Below are 17,195 nucleotides of genomic sequence, written 5' to 3'. Positions count from 1 at the left end.
CACACAGTATACCCATGTGCCTAAAATATTTGAAAAGCATATCTGAAGCTTGAAAAATTAAAAATATCTGATAAAATATAATAGGTATAGCTGTAGCTTATAAAATATCTGAAGCTTTTTTTCAAATAAGTCCCCTAACTTATGATTTAACAAAGCTTTTTCATGTCTTTCCTTACAAAAACACTAAATTTTTTATATAAAATGTTTAGAAGGTGCAGAAGACATCTTACACGGATGCCTGGCAAGCGGAGGTGCAATCACAGACTCCTTGGCGGAATGTTCAGACCTGACCATGGGAAGCTGGTACTGGTACTTGATACCAGGGTTTGGCTGCTGGTAGATCAGCTGGAAAACACATTGATTCTGTTATGTATTGTTTCCTTAGTTAATATTTTCAACACTTTGAGCTCTTAACTCTTGAACCCATAAAAGTTGTTGTCAATTTAAGAATTAAAATAGACCCACACAGTGTTGAATTGAGCTACTTACTGAGAAATCTGATGTTAAGTACGGATTTTTTTCAAATACTCCAGTTATTATGACCGTGTCAAAATGAAAGAACAACTTTTGTGAACTAAGGCATTTTTTATTTCACTTTCAATTTTTTCATGTAACCGTTAGAACATAAGTGCCTGGATTTTGTATTTATGGTTGAATCTTTTTTTTTGAAAATGCTAGTGACAGTGAAATTCTCTAATTTTTGTCTGTTCTGTAAACTTTATACGTTCTTGGGCATAAAGAAGAAAATAAGTGGTAAGCCTACTCTCATTCAGGTACGCATGCTGTTCAATTTTTTGTTTATTCAGTGTAAAGTTACTTGAAAGGGAATAATTTTCGGAGAAATCTTCAAACCAAGGTCTAAACAAAAATAATTTTTCATATTATACTTTCAATCTACACTTTGATGGGACAACCATCTAAACAATAAATCTAAGAGTTTCCTTGAATCTAGGACATTAATTTCTACCATGAGATCTAGAGGTTCCAGAAGAGGACCAGGGGAGTGTATAGACTCTATGTGCTGATCATCGTCTCTTGTGTACGAGAATGGAGTTCCTCCTGCGTTGAAATCCCCGGACCAGTTGATGGCCCAGTTGCCGTTCAACAAGAAACTGCCATCGATCCGCCGTAGAGCTGGAAATCCAAAAGTTTATGTAACACTTTCATCCATCCTACATAATCCAATGCTTGTCATATGCAAGTCTGTTTATGTACTACAGAAACCGTTAATCTAATTGCTGTTCTCTATAAATCAGGTGGGTTTGCTAAAAAGGCATCTCGGCATCTCTTTCCTCCTTCAGAAAAAAGTCAGTTGGCAAAGCTGGAAATAGAACTAAGCTGAGAAGAACAGCAGAGTTTTCAATATTCTCTTGAGGGCTTGGTTTGCTCATTTTACCCAAAGGGCAAATAAAAATGAGCTGGTGTGGAAAACAACTAATAGAACATAATAGAATACTCTTCAAACTTAAAAATTTTTTGCTCATTTTAAAGCGTTCGAGGGTTAAATTTAATTTAGAGTCCTTCTATATTCACCCGGGGTAAAACTACAGCATTTTTTTGGCAGAAAAAGTCAATTTAGACTCCACTGAAGAAAACAACAAAATTATTCATTGTATTTATTTTCCATCGTTGGTTTGACAACCTATGAAAATACAAAAGCTGTATCAATTTAGAGTTTGTATAAAAACACTCACCAAGATAGTTTCTGCTCTGCTTCAGCTCGCTGATGGTGAGGTTGCATGCAGACTGGGGCAGTTGTGTGATGAGGTTATATCCCATGGGTAACTGAGGCCGGGTGAAAATACCGGAGACTAAGCGACAAGTGGAGTTGGTACCACTGCAGGCTGCACAGTCCAGTCTACGGTCCGACCCATTGATACCAACCCCCTGGAATAAAAATACTCTATTAGTCACATTGCACATAGAAGCACATTGCACATAGAAGCACATTGCATTTTGTTTGATTACATAGTAGTACTAAAACATTGACACCATAATAGTGTTGTTACAGTTGATATCACTGCAGGCTGCACAGTCCACCGCCATAGAGATATGGAGGTAGGCACTGAACCTCTGAATGGCATCATGTTGGCTGACATTAGTTGTACAGGGGATAAAGTACATTGTACTTTCATTAGAACTACGGGATTGTGTACACAGCCATGAGCTGATTAATGATAGTTGGTACCAACATAACAAAATTACTATCGATTTTCTAGTGTAGTCTATGTCTCGATTTTCTAGTAGTCTAAGCGTTGGTTCCCTGAATAAGAATAAATTGATTACCAGTAGTTAATACTGGGTGCATCGCATTTTGTTTGATCACAGGAGTAGTAGAAGTGTTAATTGTTTAGTTTAAGTTGCAATATACAAACAATAAACATCATATTCCGTTCCATGTAGATTTATCATCCCTGGATCACCTTAAAATAGCTGAAATCATTTTTGTTTACAAACTGAAATGAAATAAAGACTCAATTAGCTACAGGGTGAGCTGTGCCATTATTGGTACTTAACTAGGGTCTGTCATTGCTTTTTTAACAAATGACTTTACTTAACAATTTCAAACAATTAAAAATATATATATTCCATTTCCTGAGATTCAAGTGGACTAGGGGAAACCATTAATAATAAAACTTTAAAATTGTAAAGATTCCAAAAATACCATAAAATACAGGTTGATCCATAGAAATTTTAAAGCTAGCCAACAAATTGGTATATTAGGCATATTTTCTTAGATAGGTTAGCTACCAATGGTTGCACAGTTAAGTTTTTCACCTGTATATTCTGTAATTAAACCATTACCTTGATCAAGACATTTAATAAGAAACATTTATTTCCTTCTTTATGTAAAAATTAAACTTCCTATGTAAAAAAGATTCAGCATTTAATCGCCATAAACTTAGTCATGGCTACAGTAAATTAAGACAAATTAGTGAATGCTAAAACAAGTTTTATAACACAGGGAAATGGTATTATTTGGATCATCAGGCTGCTGAGGGCTGATGAGCTAATTACAACAATCGCTTTGGTCAGCTTTTAGTGCAACAGCTCCCAATCAATCAGGGTATGTCAGTAAACAAATAGAGAATATATGTAGACAATAGCAAACAGTAGCTTTATTCCTTGTTTAACAGACTGTTCAGACTAATCAGCATGTGAGGAAGACTGAAAATAGGAAAACCAGTGGAACAGTATATTAAAATCCATGTTTTAGCCCCTGAGCTGTATAATAGCTAAAAATAGGCTTTACCTTCGTCACTGCAGCTCAAATTCTTGTGGTGTAACTATGTTACGGCCGTTTCGGCAGTACAATGCCATCGTCAGACTACAAAAACACAAACTCGGCTGAAGTAGCGTCGTTGAAGTTTAAACACGTAACACATACGAACAATAATATACATTTAAAATATTTAAATTGTTGTTTTTGTAGTCTGACGATGGCATTGTAATGCCGAAACGGCCGTAACATAGTTACACCACAAGAATTTGAGCTGCAGTGACGAAGGTAAAGCCTATTTTTAGAACAGTATATTACTACTGTCTAACATGAAATTATTGGTCACTTGCAATAATTTGGAAATTACAATACTGAGTAAAATTAACAGAGTTTTAAACATTCTTATAAAGAAAGTATTTGTGATAAGATTTGGTGTAATACTACTGAACTTTTAGGGTCACTAGAAACAAAAACACCATTTGTTTCCAATTTGTATAAACAATCTGTACACCTGTAGTACGTAGGTAGGCAAATTTCATAAAAGTTTTGCAAACTTGTAAAGTGAAATATATGTAGGGTTGATCAATAAGGTCTATTTGCATAGTCTATATATAATTGCATACCTATATAAGTTTCATATTTAGGGTTGGAACTGCTTTTCCCCCAAGCAGAGTACAGCCAACGTGGGTTTTCCGCTTAAACAACGCAAACACAAATTCATTACCGGAACAGGGATTAATCCCAATAATAAAAATAAATGGTCCAGTAAACCATTTAAATATTTGTTGGGTTGGTCATAAAATTACCTAAATGTTCCCTTCATATTCGTTTTGAAAAACGTCTAGACCTAATGAATCGCGGCGTTTGTGGTCTACGGTGATTTCTGATCATTTTGAGGGCATGTGATAAATCAACTCTTCAAAGCACCACTCCGGGAAGAGCTAATGGTATTGAGATCATCGGCAAAATGATCGATATATTGAGCGTTGATAGTTGATTTTACGATTGAATGTGAGAGGGTGCTAAATAATTAACATTTCTTAGTCAGCTTGTGCTGAAACCACGATGCGAGAATGTTAAAATAATACTGATCCGACAAGCTTATACATATTTACATATATTAATATTTTAGACTACTTAAGATTTGTTATAATTGTACAAGTCGATGAATTTTGTTTTAAGGCTTAAGTGACACAATATAATAGGAATAATTTTAAAAATATTGAAAAACTGATGAATACTGTTTAGGGTGTGCTAGCATAGCAGTATTCATTATTACAATAAATTAACTACTTACATAAAATTTAAATTATTGTGTCACTAAATGTGACAGCAATATTAATTAATTTTGTTTTATTCCGTGCGAAAACGCCTGAATTAGTGTATTTATTTTTAGCCGTTGTAATTATTTTCTTTGCTAGTCTAGTTCTATATCTTGCTTTGAAATTCCCCAAGCCCAATAACAATTTTAATTTCCAATAGTTTACTTCATGTGCTTTCGGCAATCAATTTTTGCCAATAACCTTTTCCCAAAACCTTCCTTTGCTGGAGTTTGGAATATACTTAGCAAACAGACATTGTTTACATTTTATCACTCAAAGAGACATTACGAAAATGGTTTCAAACAAGTTTGGCAGTGGTTTAGTTGATGACGCAAACATAATTAAATTGCAGTAAAAGCTAGGAGGATTAAAACCAGATATATAAGTATTTTTTGTGTATATTTAAAATGTCTCGAATATTTTATGATACAAAAATACATTTCAGTTTGAAGATTTTACGTAGCTGAACAGAACTGCGAAAACCCGACTCCAATAGCATGTTCCGTTCGGAAGTTGTGATTTTTTAAAGTATATAATTATAATCAATGACATTCCATGGTAGAGATAAATTTAAATACCCAAGGACTATGTCGCGAATGAATGGCGCTCAGCGATAAAGGACCTTTAAACCGATAAGATAATGTAGCACCTCATTCATTCATTCATACTTTATCTCTTTAAATATTTAAAAATCTACCTCAATTATTGTCGCTATTTTATCAATATTCTCAATGCTGTCATTTTTGACTCGGTTGTCCGTTTGAGCTCGGGTTTGCGGCATTGTTTTTTACTTATAAATACCTTTATTTTTATGTGGAAATTGATCTAGAGATTCTCTTCTGACACCTAGCGGCCGTCCCCCTGAGGAGGTAGCGTATCACTGAAAATGTCCTAAATATTTTATGAGCAGAGTGACTTTGTTGCAAGTTTTGTAGCTATGTCTTTATTTTATTTATTTATAATATTTTTCTGTCTAGGGACTTTTAAAGCGTTAACAATGTTCGAAAAGTGCCAACTTTTTACATTTTGAAACTCTGTAAAAAATTACTTTAACATGACTACTGTTTTTAAGATTGAATAAAAATAAAAAAATATGCAAACTTTTAAACTTGATACCACCTCCACCAAAACCAACGCTCAAAATGGTGTAACTTTTTATCATATAATACGGGCACTATGTTGGACAGATTGCAGTCAAAAGTTAGCTTTCACTTTTAATGTTGACGTTAAGAGCCCTTGGTGGCTAGCGGTCGACTTGGATTACTTTAAACAACTGTCAAAGGGTTATTTATAATCGAAAAATATTTTTTTCAAATATGCTACCATTATTGTAATTTAAATATTTAGTAGGCCTACACTGTGGCATCAGCAAATTTTTTTCGTAGTTTTGAAATTGTTTTCCAAGTGAGGCTAGCGGCCATAATGTATTTGCCTGTCAAAAAAGCAATTTTAATTTTGTTAATTTAAAACAGCCGCTGAAAATGTATTTACCAAAATACCAAACTGATTGTAGTTTAAATATCAATTGCGCCGTGGGATTATACATTTTCTTCCTACTTTAACTTAAACTCGACCAAAACATGTGATTGGAATTTCTTTTATTTGTTTTGACTTTCTGTTAATAAATTTGTTGTTAGTTCGTCACCAGCATGGCAACCCATAAGTCCACTGTAAATTTTAAGACATTCAAAGTTAATTTTTTAGCCTTTTTTAAATTTATACAGGGACTCTGCACATCTACAGGAAAATATCTTTTTAACAGTATGCGTAGATTTTCCACGTGATATGCACACGTGCTGAGAAAAAAAGTTTTAAAGAAACATGCTTGCCTATTATTATAAAGATTGTTTAGGTTTAAAACAAAGTTAATTATTGCAATAAAGAAGTTAATACACGTTTTTAATTAACACACCTTCATTTCTGTATCACGTGTTGACTCGCGAGTGACGAGTTCCAACTTGCGTTTCATCAATCAGCTGAAGGCTTAATTAAATTTATTCGCCAATAAAGAGAAAGATTGATCGTTACCAGAGACAGCTGAAAAATGACAAGTCAACGCTTGTTGGCCAATCGATTCGTTTCCATATTTTATAATCTGTTGAGGGATAGAGAGAGTCTGTTACACAGATTTTTTATTAGGTTGTTATTAAAAATTTTAAAATGTCATCCATTTATCAGTTTGCTTTATGAAATGAGCGATTCCTGTTTAGCTTTTACTTAAGAATTGGAATCACTTATTGACAGTGTTTAATAAGTTTTTATAAACGAATTTGGAATATTTTACCTTATTTTCTTGATACCTTCTAACGTCGACATTTTGTTTAGCATGGTTGATGAAAAGCCCAATGAGGAATTTGGGTTCGGAATGAATCAAACCAGAGACCTTCAGATTTGAAGGCAAGCGCTATAATAGCCCCGGCTATAACCACCAGCACAGAAAACGAATAACACAGGTAATTCTTAATGTTCATAACTTTTTCACAAATATGTGAAAAGCTTAAGTTATATAAACTCCTTGCAAAAAAATATTTAACATGTGTTTCATCATTGCAGTCCTTTTAACCGTAAATAAAATACTGCAAATTAACAGTTTCCGTTGTACAGTAAGTAATAAAGCTTTACTATTTCTTGTATGTAAATTAAAGATATTGTATAAACAGTTTACACATTTACGTTATTATGAAAACGTTTTCAAGCAACATTGGCAGAAAACTACTAGTCGCAGTTCAATTTCGAATACAATAATTATGCTATGTGGATTTAAGATAGACTAAATTTAAACAAATCTATAAAAAATCTAGCAGTGGCGGTTCTAGGACTTTGTCGATGGGCTACCGGGGGAAATAATCTACCTTAACACCATCTACGCACAATACATTATACTTTTAGAACTCAACTACAATCGACTATTCTGTGATGTAACCAAACTAAACATTTTAAAGTTGTAAAAATCTCATTCGTCAATTATTTTAAACTTCCCACAACCCTGGGCTCACTCATTAAAACGCAAATCTCCGAGTTTTAACATTGAGCAAGATGTAGTGTTCCTTTGAGAATACAACCGCGCTTGAGTAGCCTCCCGTGAAAAAGCTTCTCGTAACAAAAATTACCGCGAGAGGCACAATGGGAAATAGCTTTCACGGCGACTTTACCTCGTCACTCGCTTGCACAGGGTTACTTTGAAACATTTACTTGTTGTTTTTACTTTCATCGTATATTATTTAGAGTGAAAAAAACTTGCAAGAAGCAAAGGATATTTAGGTAGTTGAAGATATTATAATTAGTCAAAATTAGTCTTTACGTCATATTGAACAATCTGAAGCTTGTCTGCGTATTTAATGTTGGTTACGTTGGGCGTTAGTATCGACCTAATGTTTTCAGCTTATTTTCGGCTACTTTTAGGCTAGATTTTACTAATCATGTTATTTGGTTTAACACTAAATGAAGTGGGGCCATTAGTGTTATAAACCCCATAAGTAAAATTAAAAAGAAGAAGAAAAAAGAACCCCATAAAATGATGTAGGGAAGAAGTAAGAACCCCCATTAGAATTAAAAACCCCATAAAATGATGTGCCACTTGACAATATTTTGTTCTTTAAACACTTTAAACAATGGCCATTTGCATATTTTCAAAAATCAATTATTTGGGTTTTTTATTATAAACAAATTTCCGTAACTTGTAGCATATCACAGTAAAGATAATTTGATCACAAGTAAGAAAATTCAACTGGAGAAGGGCTAAGTGCATTGGCATAGTATATAGGAAACACAGTGTATTGAAAACATATTTATTTTTCCCAAAAAAAACCTCCGCCATTTTGAAACGTAAAAAGTAATTAATTTCCGTTTACGTCAAACTGTTTGTCTATTGAATACCTTTAAAATGATGTATAACATATGTTTACATTTGAAAATTCTGAGACTCGAACACCCTCAGTTTTTTGGCACACTCTGTATTGGGAAAAAGGTAAAAACATTTTTACGTTATTCCTTGGGGTCGATTTAGTGGGAAATAATTTAATTTCATACGTACGTTAAGCCGTTTTTCCGTAATCAATTTGAGACACCTTATGTGGGACACCCTGTATATCTGTAATAGTTTAGTCCCATACCCACACCAGAGACCACCAAACCACAAAGGTCACGGAAGTAGCCCAGTAGACGTTGCACGGCACGACAGATCCATCATGATGCCATCTATTGTTTATAAGCAGATGTTATCAGTCGATTGTTCTATAGGTAGAGATTTGCAAACGGTAGCAGGGGGTCCTACTATACAGCACTAGCGATGCCAAAGCCGATAACGTCTATCAGACCGCCAAACAACATTGAGCTACTTCACGTTAGTGCAAAACTGTAGAAATAGGCACTCCATCACCAACCTGGTGTCTTCGTCAACAAACTTTTTATGTTGACGAGATATTTTAATATTTGTTTGTATTTATTTTGTATTTAATGCAGGGAATTCTAAAATTCGAAGAAAGTTCTCTGAATACCTTGACTTGTATATTGACTTATATATATTATATTATATTATTATATTATTATTATACAGGGTGTCCGGTCATAAGTGTTAAATAAAATTTTGCATCAAACTACATGATAATGGCGACATAATAACGCACATTTGAGGTTCCCAACTTCAACCGTTAGGGAATAACAAATTAATTAAGATTTTTCTAAAATTATTGTAGTTGTTATGAAAAAGGTTATATTACTCAGTTAAAAATGCACTAATTGTTAATTTAAATGTCATTTTCAGAATCCTCACAAAATTTTAAATAGATATAACACATAATCGTTGGGGTACGGAAAAATATCCTATTTCAATTTCTTCGTTAAACAATTATTTTTAATATCGACGAAAATTTAAATAACATTCAGCAATTTATTTCTCGGTTAGCGAGTTCCGACGAGTTAAACAAATATTACTAAAAACTTCCTTATTTAAAGGGCTTTATAATGGTGTATAACTACAATTATCTACTGTCAAATCTATGGTGAATTTTGTGTACGATTGTGAAAAATAACGGTAAAACCAAAACAGATATTGTAAAAAATAATAATTTTTACTTACTATTTTATGAGTTAACCACTGATTATGAGGGTTTGTGTAATTTATGATTGACCAGACAAAACTTTCATCAAACTGAAGAGTTTTTGTTTAGACTTTGGAAAATTTGTTATTAAAAAAAACACAATACATTAGTAAAAACACACAATACAAATCAATTCAATGACATACTTCGTCCGAAGCACAACTTTTATTAAGGTGGAATCACAGTTTGGGTGTAAAGTGACCTCTGTTTTCCCGCAAGCAGGCCCTAGCTCGCTTGTGAATTGCGCCAACTGTGACCTCATGCGTCAATTTTTCCCTTTCTTTCCCAGCAGCCTCAAAGATTCTCTACCGTAACTCAACTTCAGTTGAGTAAACTAGACTTTTCATGTAACCTCAAACAAAAAAATCTAATGGGCTCAAGTCTGGAGATCGAGGGGGGCATGTCACACTTCCTCCACGTCGACCACGTCCAAACCATGTCGGGTAGTTTCGGTATAGCCACAACCGAAGTTCCGCGAGTTAATTGAAATATTATCTGAAATATGAAAAATATACGATAACCTTAACTTTATCACAAACACATTTTACAACTATATGTATCTTTTCTTACTTTAATAGTTATAAAAAAGCGTTGCATGCGAGAAAAAAATACAAATAATTCGTTGCCTGCACTTAAATGTATTATTCTTCACAATAGCTATTCTTCACCCTACCATGTTTTTTCACAACAATGATTGAATTACATTAGGAAATTTGAAACTTGGTAAAAACTATTATACACCATTGTAAAGCCCTTTAAATAAGGACGTTTTTAGTAATATTTGTTAAACTCAGCGGAATTCGGTAACCGAGAAATAAATTGCTGAATGTTATTTACATTTTCGTCGATATTAAAAATAATTGTTTAATGAAGAAATTTAAGTAGGATATTTTTCCGTACCCCAACGATTATGTGTTATATCTATTTAAAATTTTGTGAGGATTCTGAAAATGACATTTAAATTAACAATTAGTGCATTTTTAACTGAGTAATATAACCTTTTTCATAACAACTACAATAATTTTTGGAAATCCTTAATTTATTTGTTATTCCCTAACGGTTGAGGTTGGGAACCTCAAATGTGCGTCATTATGTCGCCATTACCCTGTATTTTGATGCAAAATTTTATTTAACACTTATGACCGGACACCCTGTATTATTATATTATATATTATATTATTATTATTATTATTATTATTATATTATATTATTTTGATTGTATATTGAACTTGACCTTGATTTGTATATTGGAGAACTTGCTGCTTTACAGTAAGTGAACTTCGAATCGCCAGATTACAGAATTATCTCACAACAAAAGCCGTTGGCGATTGACATGATTTGAACACAAAAGCCTCAAGGGAGAGAAGTCTACAACCACAAGAAGTCCACTAGATCCCGAGTAAATTACATTTATGATTTAAAAAGTTAAGAAATGCACCAGGAGGGATTGAGTCACATATTTATACAGAATGTTAGAGTATAAACATAAAGATTAAAAAAAACTTTTTTAAATTGTTCAATTAGCAATTCAGGAATTCAACACAGGTTACCAACCAATCGGTACTGAACATTTCTGTTAGCCTTCATAACAATTCCCTTTGATTATATCGTTTAAATCATGTGCTAAATAGAGAGAAGGCATTTTTAGTAAGTAGTTTTTTAGCAAGAGCCTCAAAGCACAGGCTGGCAAAATATGTAAAAAACAAATGTATTATCTAAAAACTAAATCGTAAAATTTATTTGATCTCTGTATCATCAGTTTTTAAAGGCAGGTAAAAATGAGATTTAAAAAATTATCAAATTTGTACCAACCTAACCAATTCCACAGTTTAAAATCGCACATATCTCTTGCACCTGAAAGACCGCTTTACATCTTACTTTCATAAAGCCCCGAGCTAGAACACATGAAGATAAGGACTTCGTCTAGATAAGGATAATTGACGTGATGGCTCGAGACATCTCGGCTCTCAGGAAGCTTTCTCTTCAATTAGGTCGAATCTCCCAAACCCTATAACGATAAGCTTAATTGTTATTACGGCAGTTCCAAAATCACTAGGGAATAAAGTGACTTTTTCCGATCCAAGGTCAAGTTTCACTTGAAAATGAGCGAGGCTGTAAAAGAAACCTTTTTGTAGGTGTGATTAACTATGTATTTTTCGTCATATTACAACATATTTAACAAATTAGGACAAAACTATCAATTATCAATCATTGAGATGGTTACGCCACCTAGGTACGTATTTTAACCCAAATAAAAGTGAAGAACGAGTCTTTGACTTTTCATCAAAGAATGAGTGTATGATCTGTGCAGCTTTGCCAGACTAAGATCAGCTGTTTCATTAGCCAGGATTATTTATTCAAAGCCAGTATAACAGATCAGTAACATCTGGACCAGTTTTGAATCAACAAGCTACTGGCTTTTCTCAGGATCGTACCGGTGACCTTTTGATTGATAGGTGAGCACTATTACCACTCAAAATACGTTCCTTGTGAAGATAACCTCTCAAAACGACTTACAACTTTATTTCAATTTTGATAACTCCATAAAGTCACTGCTTTCTATACATTTTATTGCTTACAATCGAAGTTTACAACAGCTGAATTTTACTACCTATGGTCTAAAAAGGCTTTTCATTCCCTAGAGAGTAAAAGTCCCACTTTAGACCCACAGTGCATGTGTTATAAACAGCTGTTTTGCTGCAGTATGACGAAAAAGGCTTTTTATTCCTTATGGAGTAACATATCCACTTTAAACCCGCAGCGCATGTATTATAAACAACTGTTTTTGCTGCAGTAAGACGTAAAAGACTTTCACATAAAATAGATTCAAGTACCTACAAAGTTTAAACCTGTAAGCCTCATTGACAGAAGTCTCTAACTAGACCTTTACCACGGTGGTGTGACAACAGGACTGAATTTGACCTGGTCCGTTCTGGGTCCGCAGGCGCAGCCATGCGGATAATTTCAGGGGTGCGACATTAGGACTGAGGGAGATCTCCCCCTCGTCGCGTCGGTTTCTTCCCGTTCTTCCTACCCTCACAGACAGAGGCAAGAGAACTAATCACCTAATGGAGTCGTTCACTAGGTCGCTGAGAACGCATCACCTCATGGAGTCGTTCACCTAATGGCTGCGTCGTGTTTTTGAGAGAACTCGACTGTGCGGCATTTTTTTTCCAGATCGAAACTAAAATGTTTAATCACTCTTACAGTTGTTAGATCCATTAAATAATGAGTGAAATGTATGCACTATTATTTAGTAAGTTACATAATGTATAGTGAATGGAAAAACAAAGAGTACATGAATTTTAAAAAGCTGTTTAGTTGTATATTGTCTTAAATATTTAAAAAATTATGACTATTATTTGCCGAGTTCGTTTAGTTCTTCTACCCGACTGATTTTCATGATTGAGGTCTCAAATTGAAGGTATGCACGCTCATATTTGCCATCAAGCATTGGCATAGAATAATCTACAGTCTCACTCGGTCTATACGTAAACGAAATTTGCTCTCCATGTATTTCTTATGGGAGTAAAACAAGGAGTAAATTTTAAAAAGCTGTTTAGTTGTACACTGTCTTAAATATTTAAAAAATTATGGCTATTATTTTCCGAGTTCGTTTGGCTCTTCTACACGACAGATCTTCATGATTGAGGTCTCAAAATGAAGGCATGCACGCTAAGCATTAGCAAATATTTACCTACTGTATTAAAAAACATAATTTGATTTATTTTTGAATTATTACTGCAATTTAAGATGTATTTCAAGAGTTACTATACAATATTTTAGTCTTGTCTAAGAACCTCCAGTGAAATACCGCCTTTCATTTAAGTGATCATTTATTCAAATCGCACGAGTTTCAAGCAAACACAAGGTGAATAACCAACAAAAATATATATTTTTTTAAAAGGGTTTTCTAAATCAATAGTTCCGGTAATGTGCATGTTTTTTTACAATTTTTAAACTAAAAATAATTAGTAAATTATAGGCTTTAATTTGAGCTATTGATCGTTTGAATCAGTTAAGCTCAAGATCTAAATAATTAATACGCGACCATGAAGTTTGTCGGTTGAACTCCTCCGCCATTTCTTAAAACCGATTTTATCCATTGACGTCTCATTGGAAAGAGCGTGTCGCGTAGATTTGCAAACTGGCCTTACATTTTTTTAAATCCCCTTGGGCTCTGCCCCAGTGGCTTTGTTATCCTTATGAAGAACATAATTGTTTACATTTTGATCAGCTGTATAATTTAATTGCTGTTATTTATTTTTCGATTCAAAGTCTTTTAAACTCATCGGAAATTATGATGACTTTTATTTGTCTTTAAATAACTATTTTACAGTACTTCTTTGTAATTGCTCGATTTTGAGCAACTTGTTTACTAGTACTATATTACTCAATCAAAAATCATAAATTTGACAATATCTCGGATATTATATCTATTTTAATGCTGCGGAGCAGCATGGGTCCTCTAGTTTACTATTATTTATAAAAGCGTTATTTGCATTAAAACCAGCTCAGCTTGAACAAACAAACATTTAAATAGGGTATACAGTTTACCCAAAGACACTTTAAACTTTCACTTTACACTTTTTAGCCGGGGGTAATTTGTATGTAGGCCTAATGTGAATTTAGGCTTTTCATATTAGTAAATTTATGAAAATGTAATGTTCGTCATGGGCCATATATAGGTTTAAAAATAGTTAAAGATATGAAAGTAAAACCTAAAATTAAACTAAAGTAATTATTAGGTTGTTAGTTAATTTTGTAGTACTATATTAAATTGTACTATTGTATTGATATAAGGAGTAAGGGTGTTGTTGACGTTGAGTCGTATTAACTAGGTTTATTTTTTTAAATAGTGTCCATAAAAATCGTTAAAAATATTAATTCTATTATTTCAAAAATGGCGGCCGTGGCAAACTTTATTAACTATATTATTAAATGGTGGCAAACTTGAAAAGTGGAAAACTGTGTATTTTATGGTCTTTATGGAATGTGGATGCAATTTTAAGACTTATTTGACTTTTTACTCTTCACATTTTCGCTATAAACCTACTTGTTTAGGAGCTACATGATGTAAAATGTACACCGGAAGTCATTGTTCTATAGGCTGTAACTCCTAAACGAGTGGGTTTATCGAAAAAAATTGCAACACCGGGGGTGTTTGATACTCTTTGCCATATTCTCATAATTGCTTGTTTCCTCTATGGCATTTGTATTTGGAATGATTTAACTAAAAATCTGTTATATTCTTTGTTTTTCTAAATATACACAATTACAGTCCACTTAAAGCCCTTTAATTATTTTTATTATAAGTTTATTTCAACGCAACGCAGTTACCCAACAGGGGGTTTTGTTACCCACGGGTAAATGCAATCACTCTCCGCAATAAGTCACTTTCGAGACTATGAAAACTACTATTAACATTACTTAAATAAAACTCTCAAATTATATGTTAATGTTTTCCACATATAAATCCCAAAGTACCCACGAACTTTTGAGAAAACTTAAAGTCACACCTCCATAAACCATATACTTAAAATGTTCGTCATGACGAGAAACTTTGCACAAAACTATCCATTATTTCATAAATTGCCCTTCAATATCGTAATTCCTTTCTAAAGGGAACTTTCCATATACCTAATGTTAAAAATGCCTCAGCTGTACTTATTTATATGTTATTCTTTCAATTTATTGCCTTATTAAAATCAGTTGTGATTTTTTTTTATTTCAGCTTAACTTAACTAATTAATAATTTTATTAATACTTATGAAGTCAAACAGGGTGAACCCCGTGGGTAACAGCTAGTTAGTTATAAATCAAAGGTGAAGTGTTCGTGCTTTTGGTCTGTATCAAATTCACAACATTTATTATAATAGGCCTATGTTTCAAATAACAAAATTGTTTACTTTTTGTTTTCAGTTAGTTTTTACATAATTAAAGTTTTACTTGTTGTACTTTTTAATTGTATAAGTAAATACACGTCGTTTCCAGCATCATTGGTTGGCAGAGAATATGTTAGCTGTGTGGTATATAGTATAAGATTCATTCAGTTCCGTCATTTGTTTATGCTTATCATCAATAAGTTACCGAGTTTTATGAGAATTAACCAGATTTATTTGTTTGGAAACCGTAAAAAAATAAATATTGTTAGGTTTGGGACTATTGGGATGGGTCTTTGTTTACAGGAATACTGTACTCATTATGTTGTTTGGTTATGACTTAAATCTATAATTGAATTTTGATACTGCAACAGGCAGAAGTATATGTTTTGCATCCTATTGTTATGTTTAAAGCAGCTTGTGATCTGTGTTTCAAGCGTTCTTTGGTGTTGGAAAAAATGGATTCTTATTTTTACTAGACTAAACTTGATCATGCCATAACTGTTTATAAGTTGCAGCTAATTTAGTGGTTGATATAGCTAAACAGCTGGTTTAATCAAATCAATGGCAATATTTTAAAACTGAGCTGCTTAGTTGACTTTTGTTTACCAAATCATTGGAAACCGTGTTAATGTTATTTTTCTGTTATCAATCATAGGTGAGTGAATTTTAGGGCCTTGAATTTTGGAACGGGCGAAGTGAGACTTACTTGCTATAAGATTTGACAATTTTAACCAACTCTTTGTAAGTTATTTGTTGATACAAAAATTACACTAATGATAATTGTGAAGTATAACAACAAGTATATTATGTTTGATCTACCAAAAGTGGCAAACATTTTAATTTTTCTTATCTCTCAGTGTAAAATATACCTAATGAGCTGCAGGGAAATAGGCCTTTCCAAAATCGAACCATTTGGGTTATTTGTATCTTATTATATGTGGCATTTATAACGATCAATTTTTTTTATACACGACATTACAGTTAGTTTTAGGATTCGTTGTACCTAACAAAACAATTGACGTACAACACTTTGTTAAATACACTTGTTAGTAAGCGTATTTTAAAACATAAAATCATAAAGGTCTCCATGTAATATTTCAATGAGTGCATCGCCATCACCTTTACACCATCCTATGTAGCCAAAATAAGTGTTTACAATCTGAGTTAACAAAACGGACTTTTGAATCAAGTCAAGTGGTACAGTTGAATTTCGTATCTAAATAAAATGGGTGATCAAACAACCATTTTACGGCATTTTAAATGAACCAAAATTGTATCTTCTAAATCTTGATCTCGTTACGAGGCACTGGAATAGCGGCTAAATATATTAATAAAGGCGAACGCTAACAAATTACACGGAGTAAATATTTCCGTGAACGATTCCATGAGCCGATCCGTTCACTATCACACTAGTTCACTATGTGTCCTCCTGCGGTAGGGTGTTGGGCATTAGGCAGGGAGAACGGGGGGATTCCATTCAGTCCTAATGTCGCACCCTCGCATTATGCCGCACGACTGCCCCAGAGGGCTCAGGCTGGCCCATGTCAAAATCAGTCCTGTTGTCGCTTTACCCTTTACCACAAGGGATTAAAATTAACTTAAAACTGTTTTATATTGGCTAACATTTGCTAGAAACAATCCAATAACATCAATACTAACCGACAAAGCT

The 17,195-nt window shown here is 33.4% G+C and overlaps 1 protein-coding gene across 1 annotated transcript in view; it reads right to left on the bottom strand.

Annotated features, from left to right (window-relative positions):
* LOC128996499 (thrombospondin type-1 domain-containing protein 4-like) overlaps nt 1–17,195 on the bottom strand; it is a 110,331-nt gene that overhangs the window by 32,686 nt on the left and 60,450 nt on the right. Inside the window, exons 3-5 of the mRNA XM_054421873.1 lie at nt 1,695–1,887; nt 968–1,134; nt 231–345 (exon numbers count right to left, since the gene is read on the bottom strand). Of these exons, the coding sequence (XP_054277848.1) occupies nt 231–345; nt 968–1,134; nt 1,695–1,887 (475 nt within the window). The remainder of the gene's footprint in view (nt 1–230; nt 346–967; nt 1,135–1,694; nt 1,888–17,195) is intronic.

This window comes from Macrosteles quadrilineatus, unplaced genomic scaffold (genome assembly GCF_028750875.1).
Source record: "Macrosteles quadrilineatus isolate MER2022 unplaced genomic scaffold, UCM_ALF_1.0 Scaffold_6__1_contigs__length_79288215, whole genome shotgun sequence".
NCBI classification, from domain to species: domain Eukaryota; kingdom Metazoa; phylum Arthropoda; class Insecta; order Hemiptera; family Cicadellidae; genus Macrosteles; species Macrosteles quadrilineatus.
This window is presented reverse-complemented; position numbering and strand designations above follow the sequence as displayed.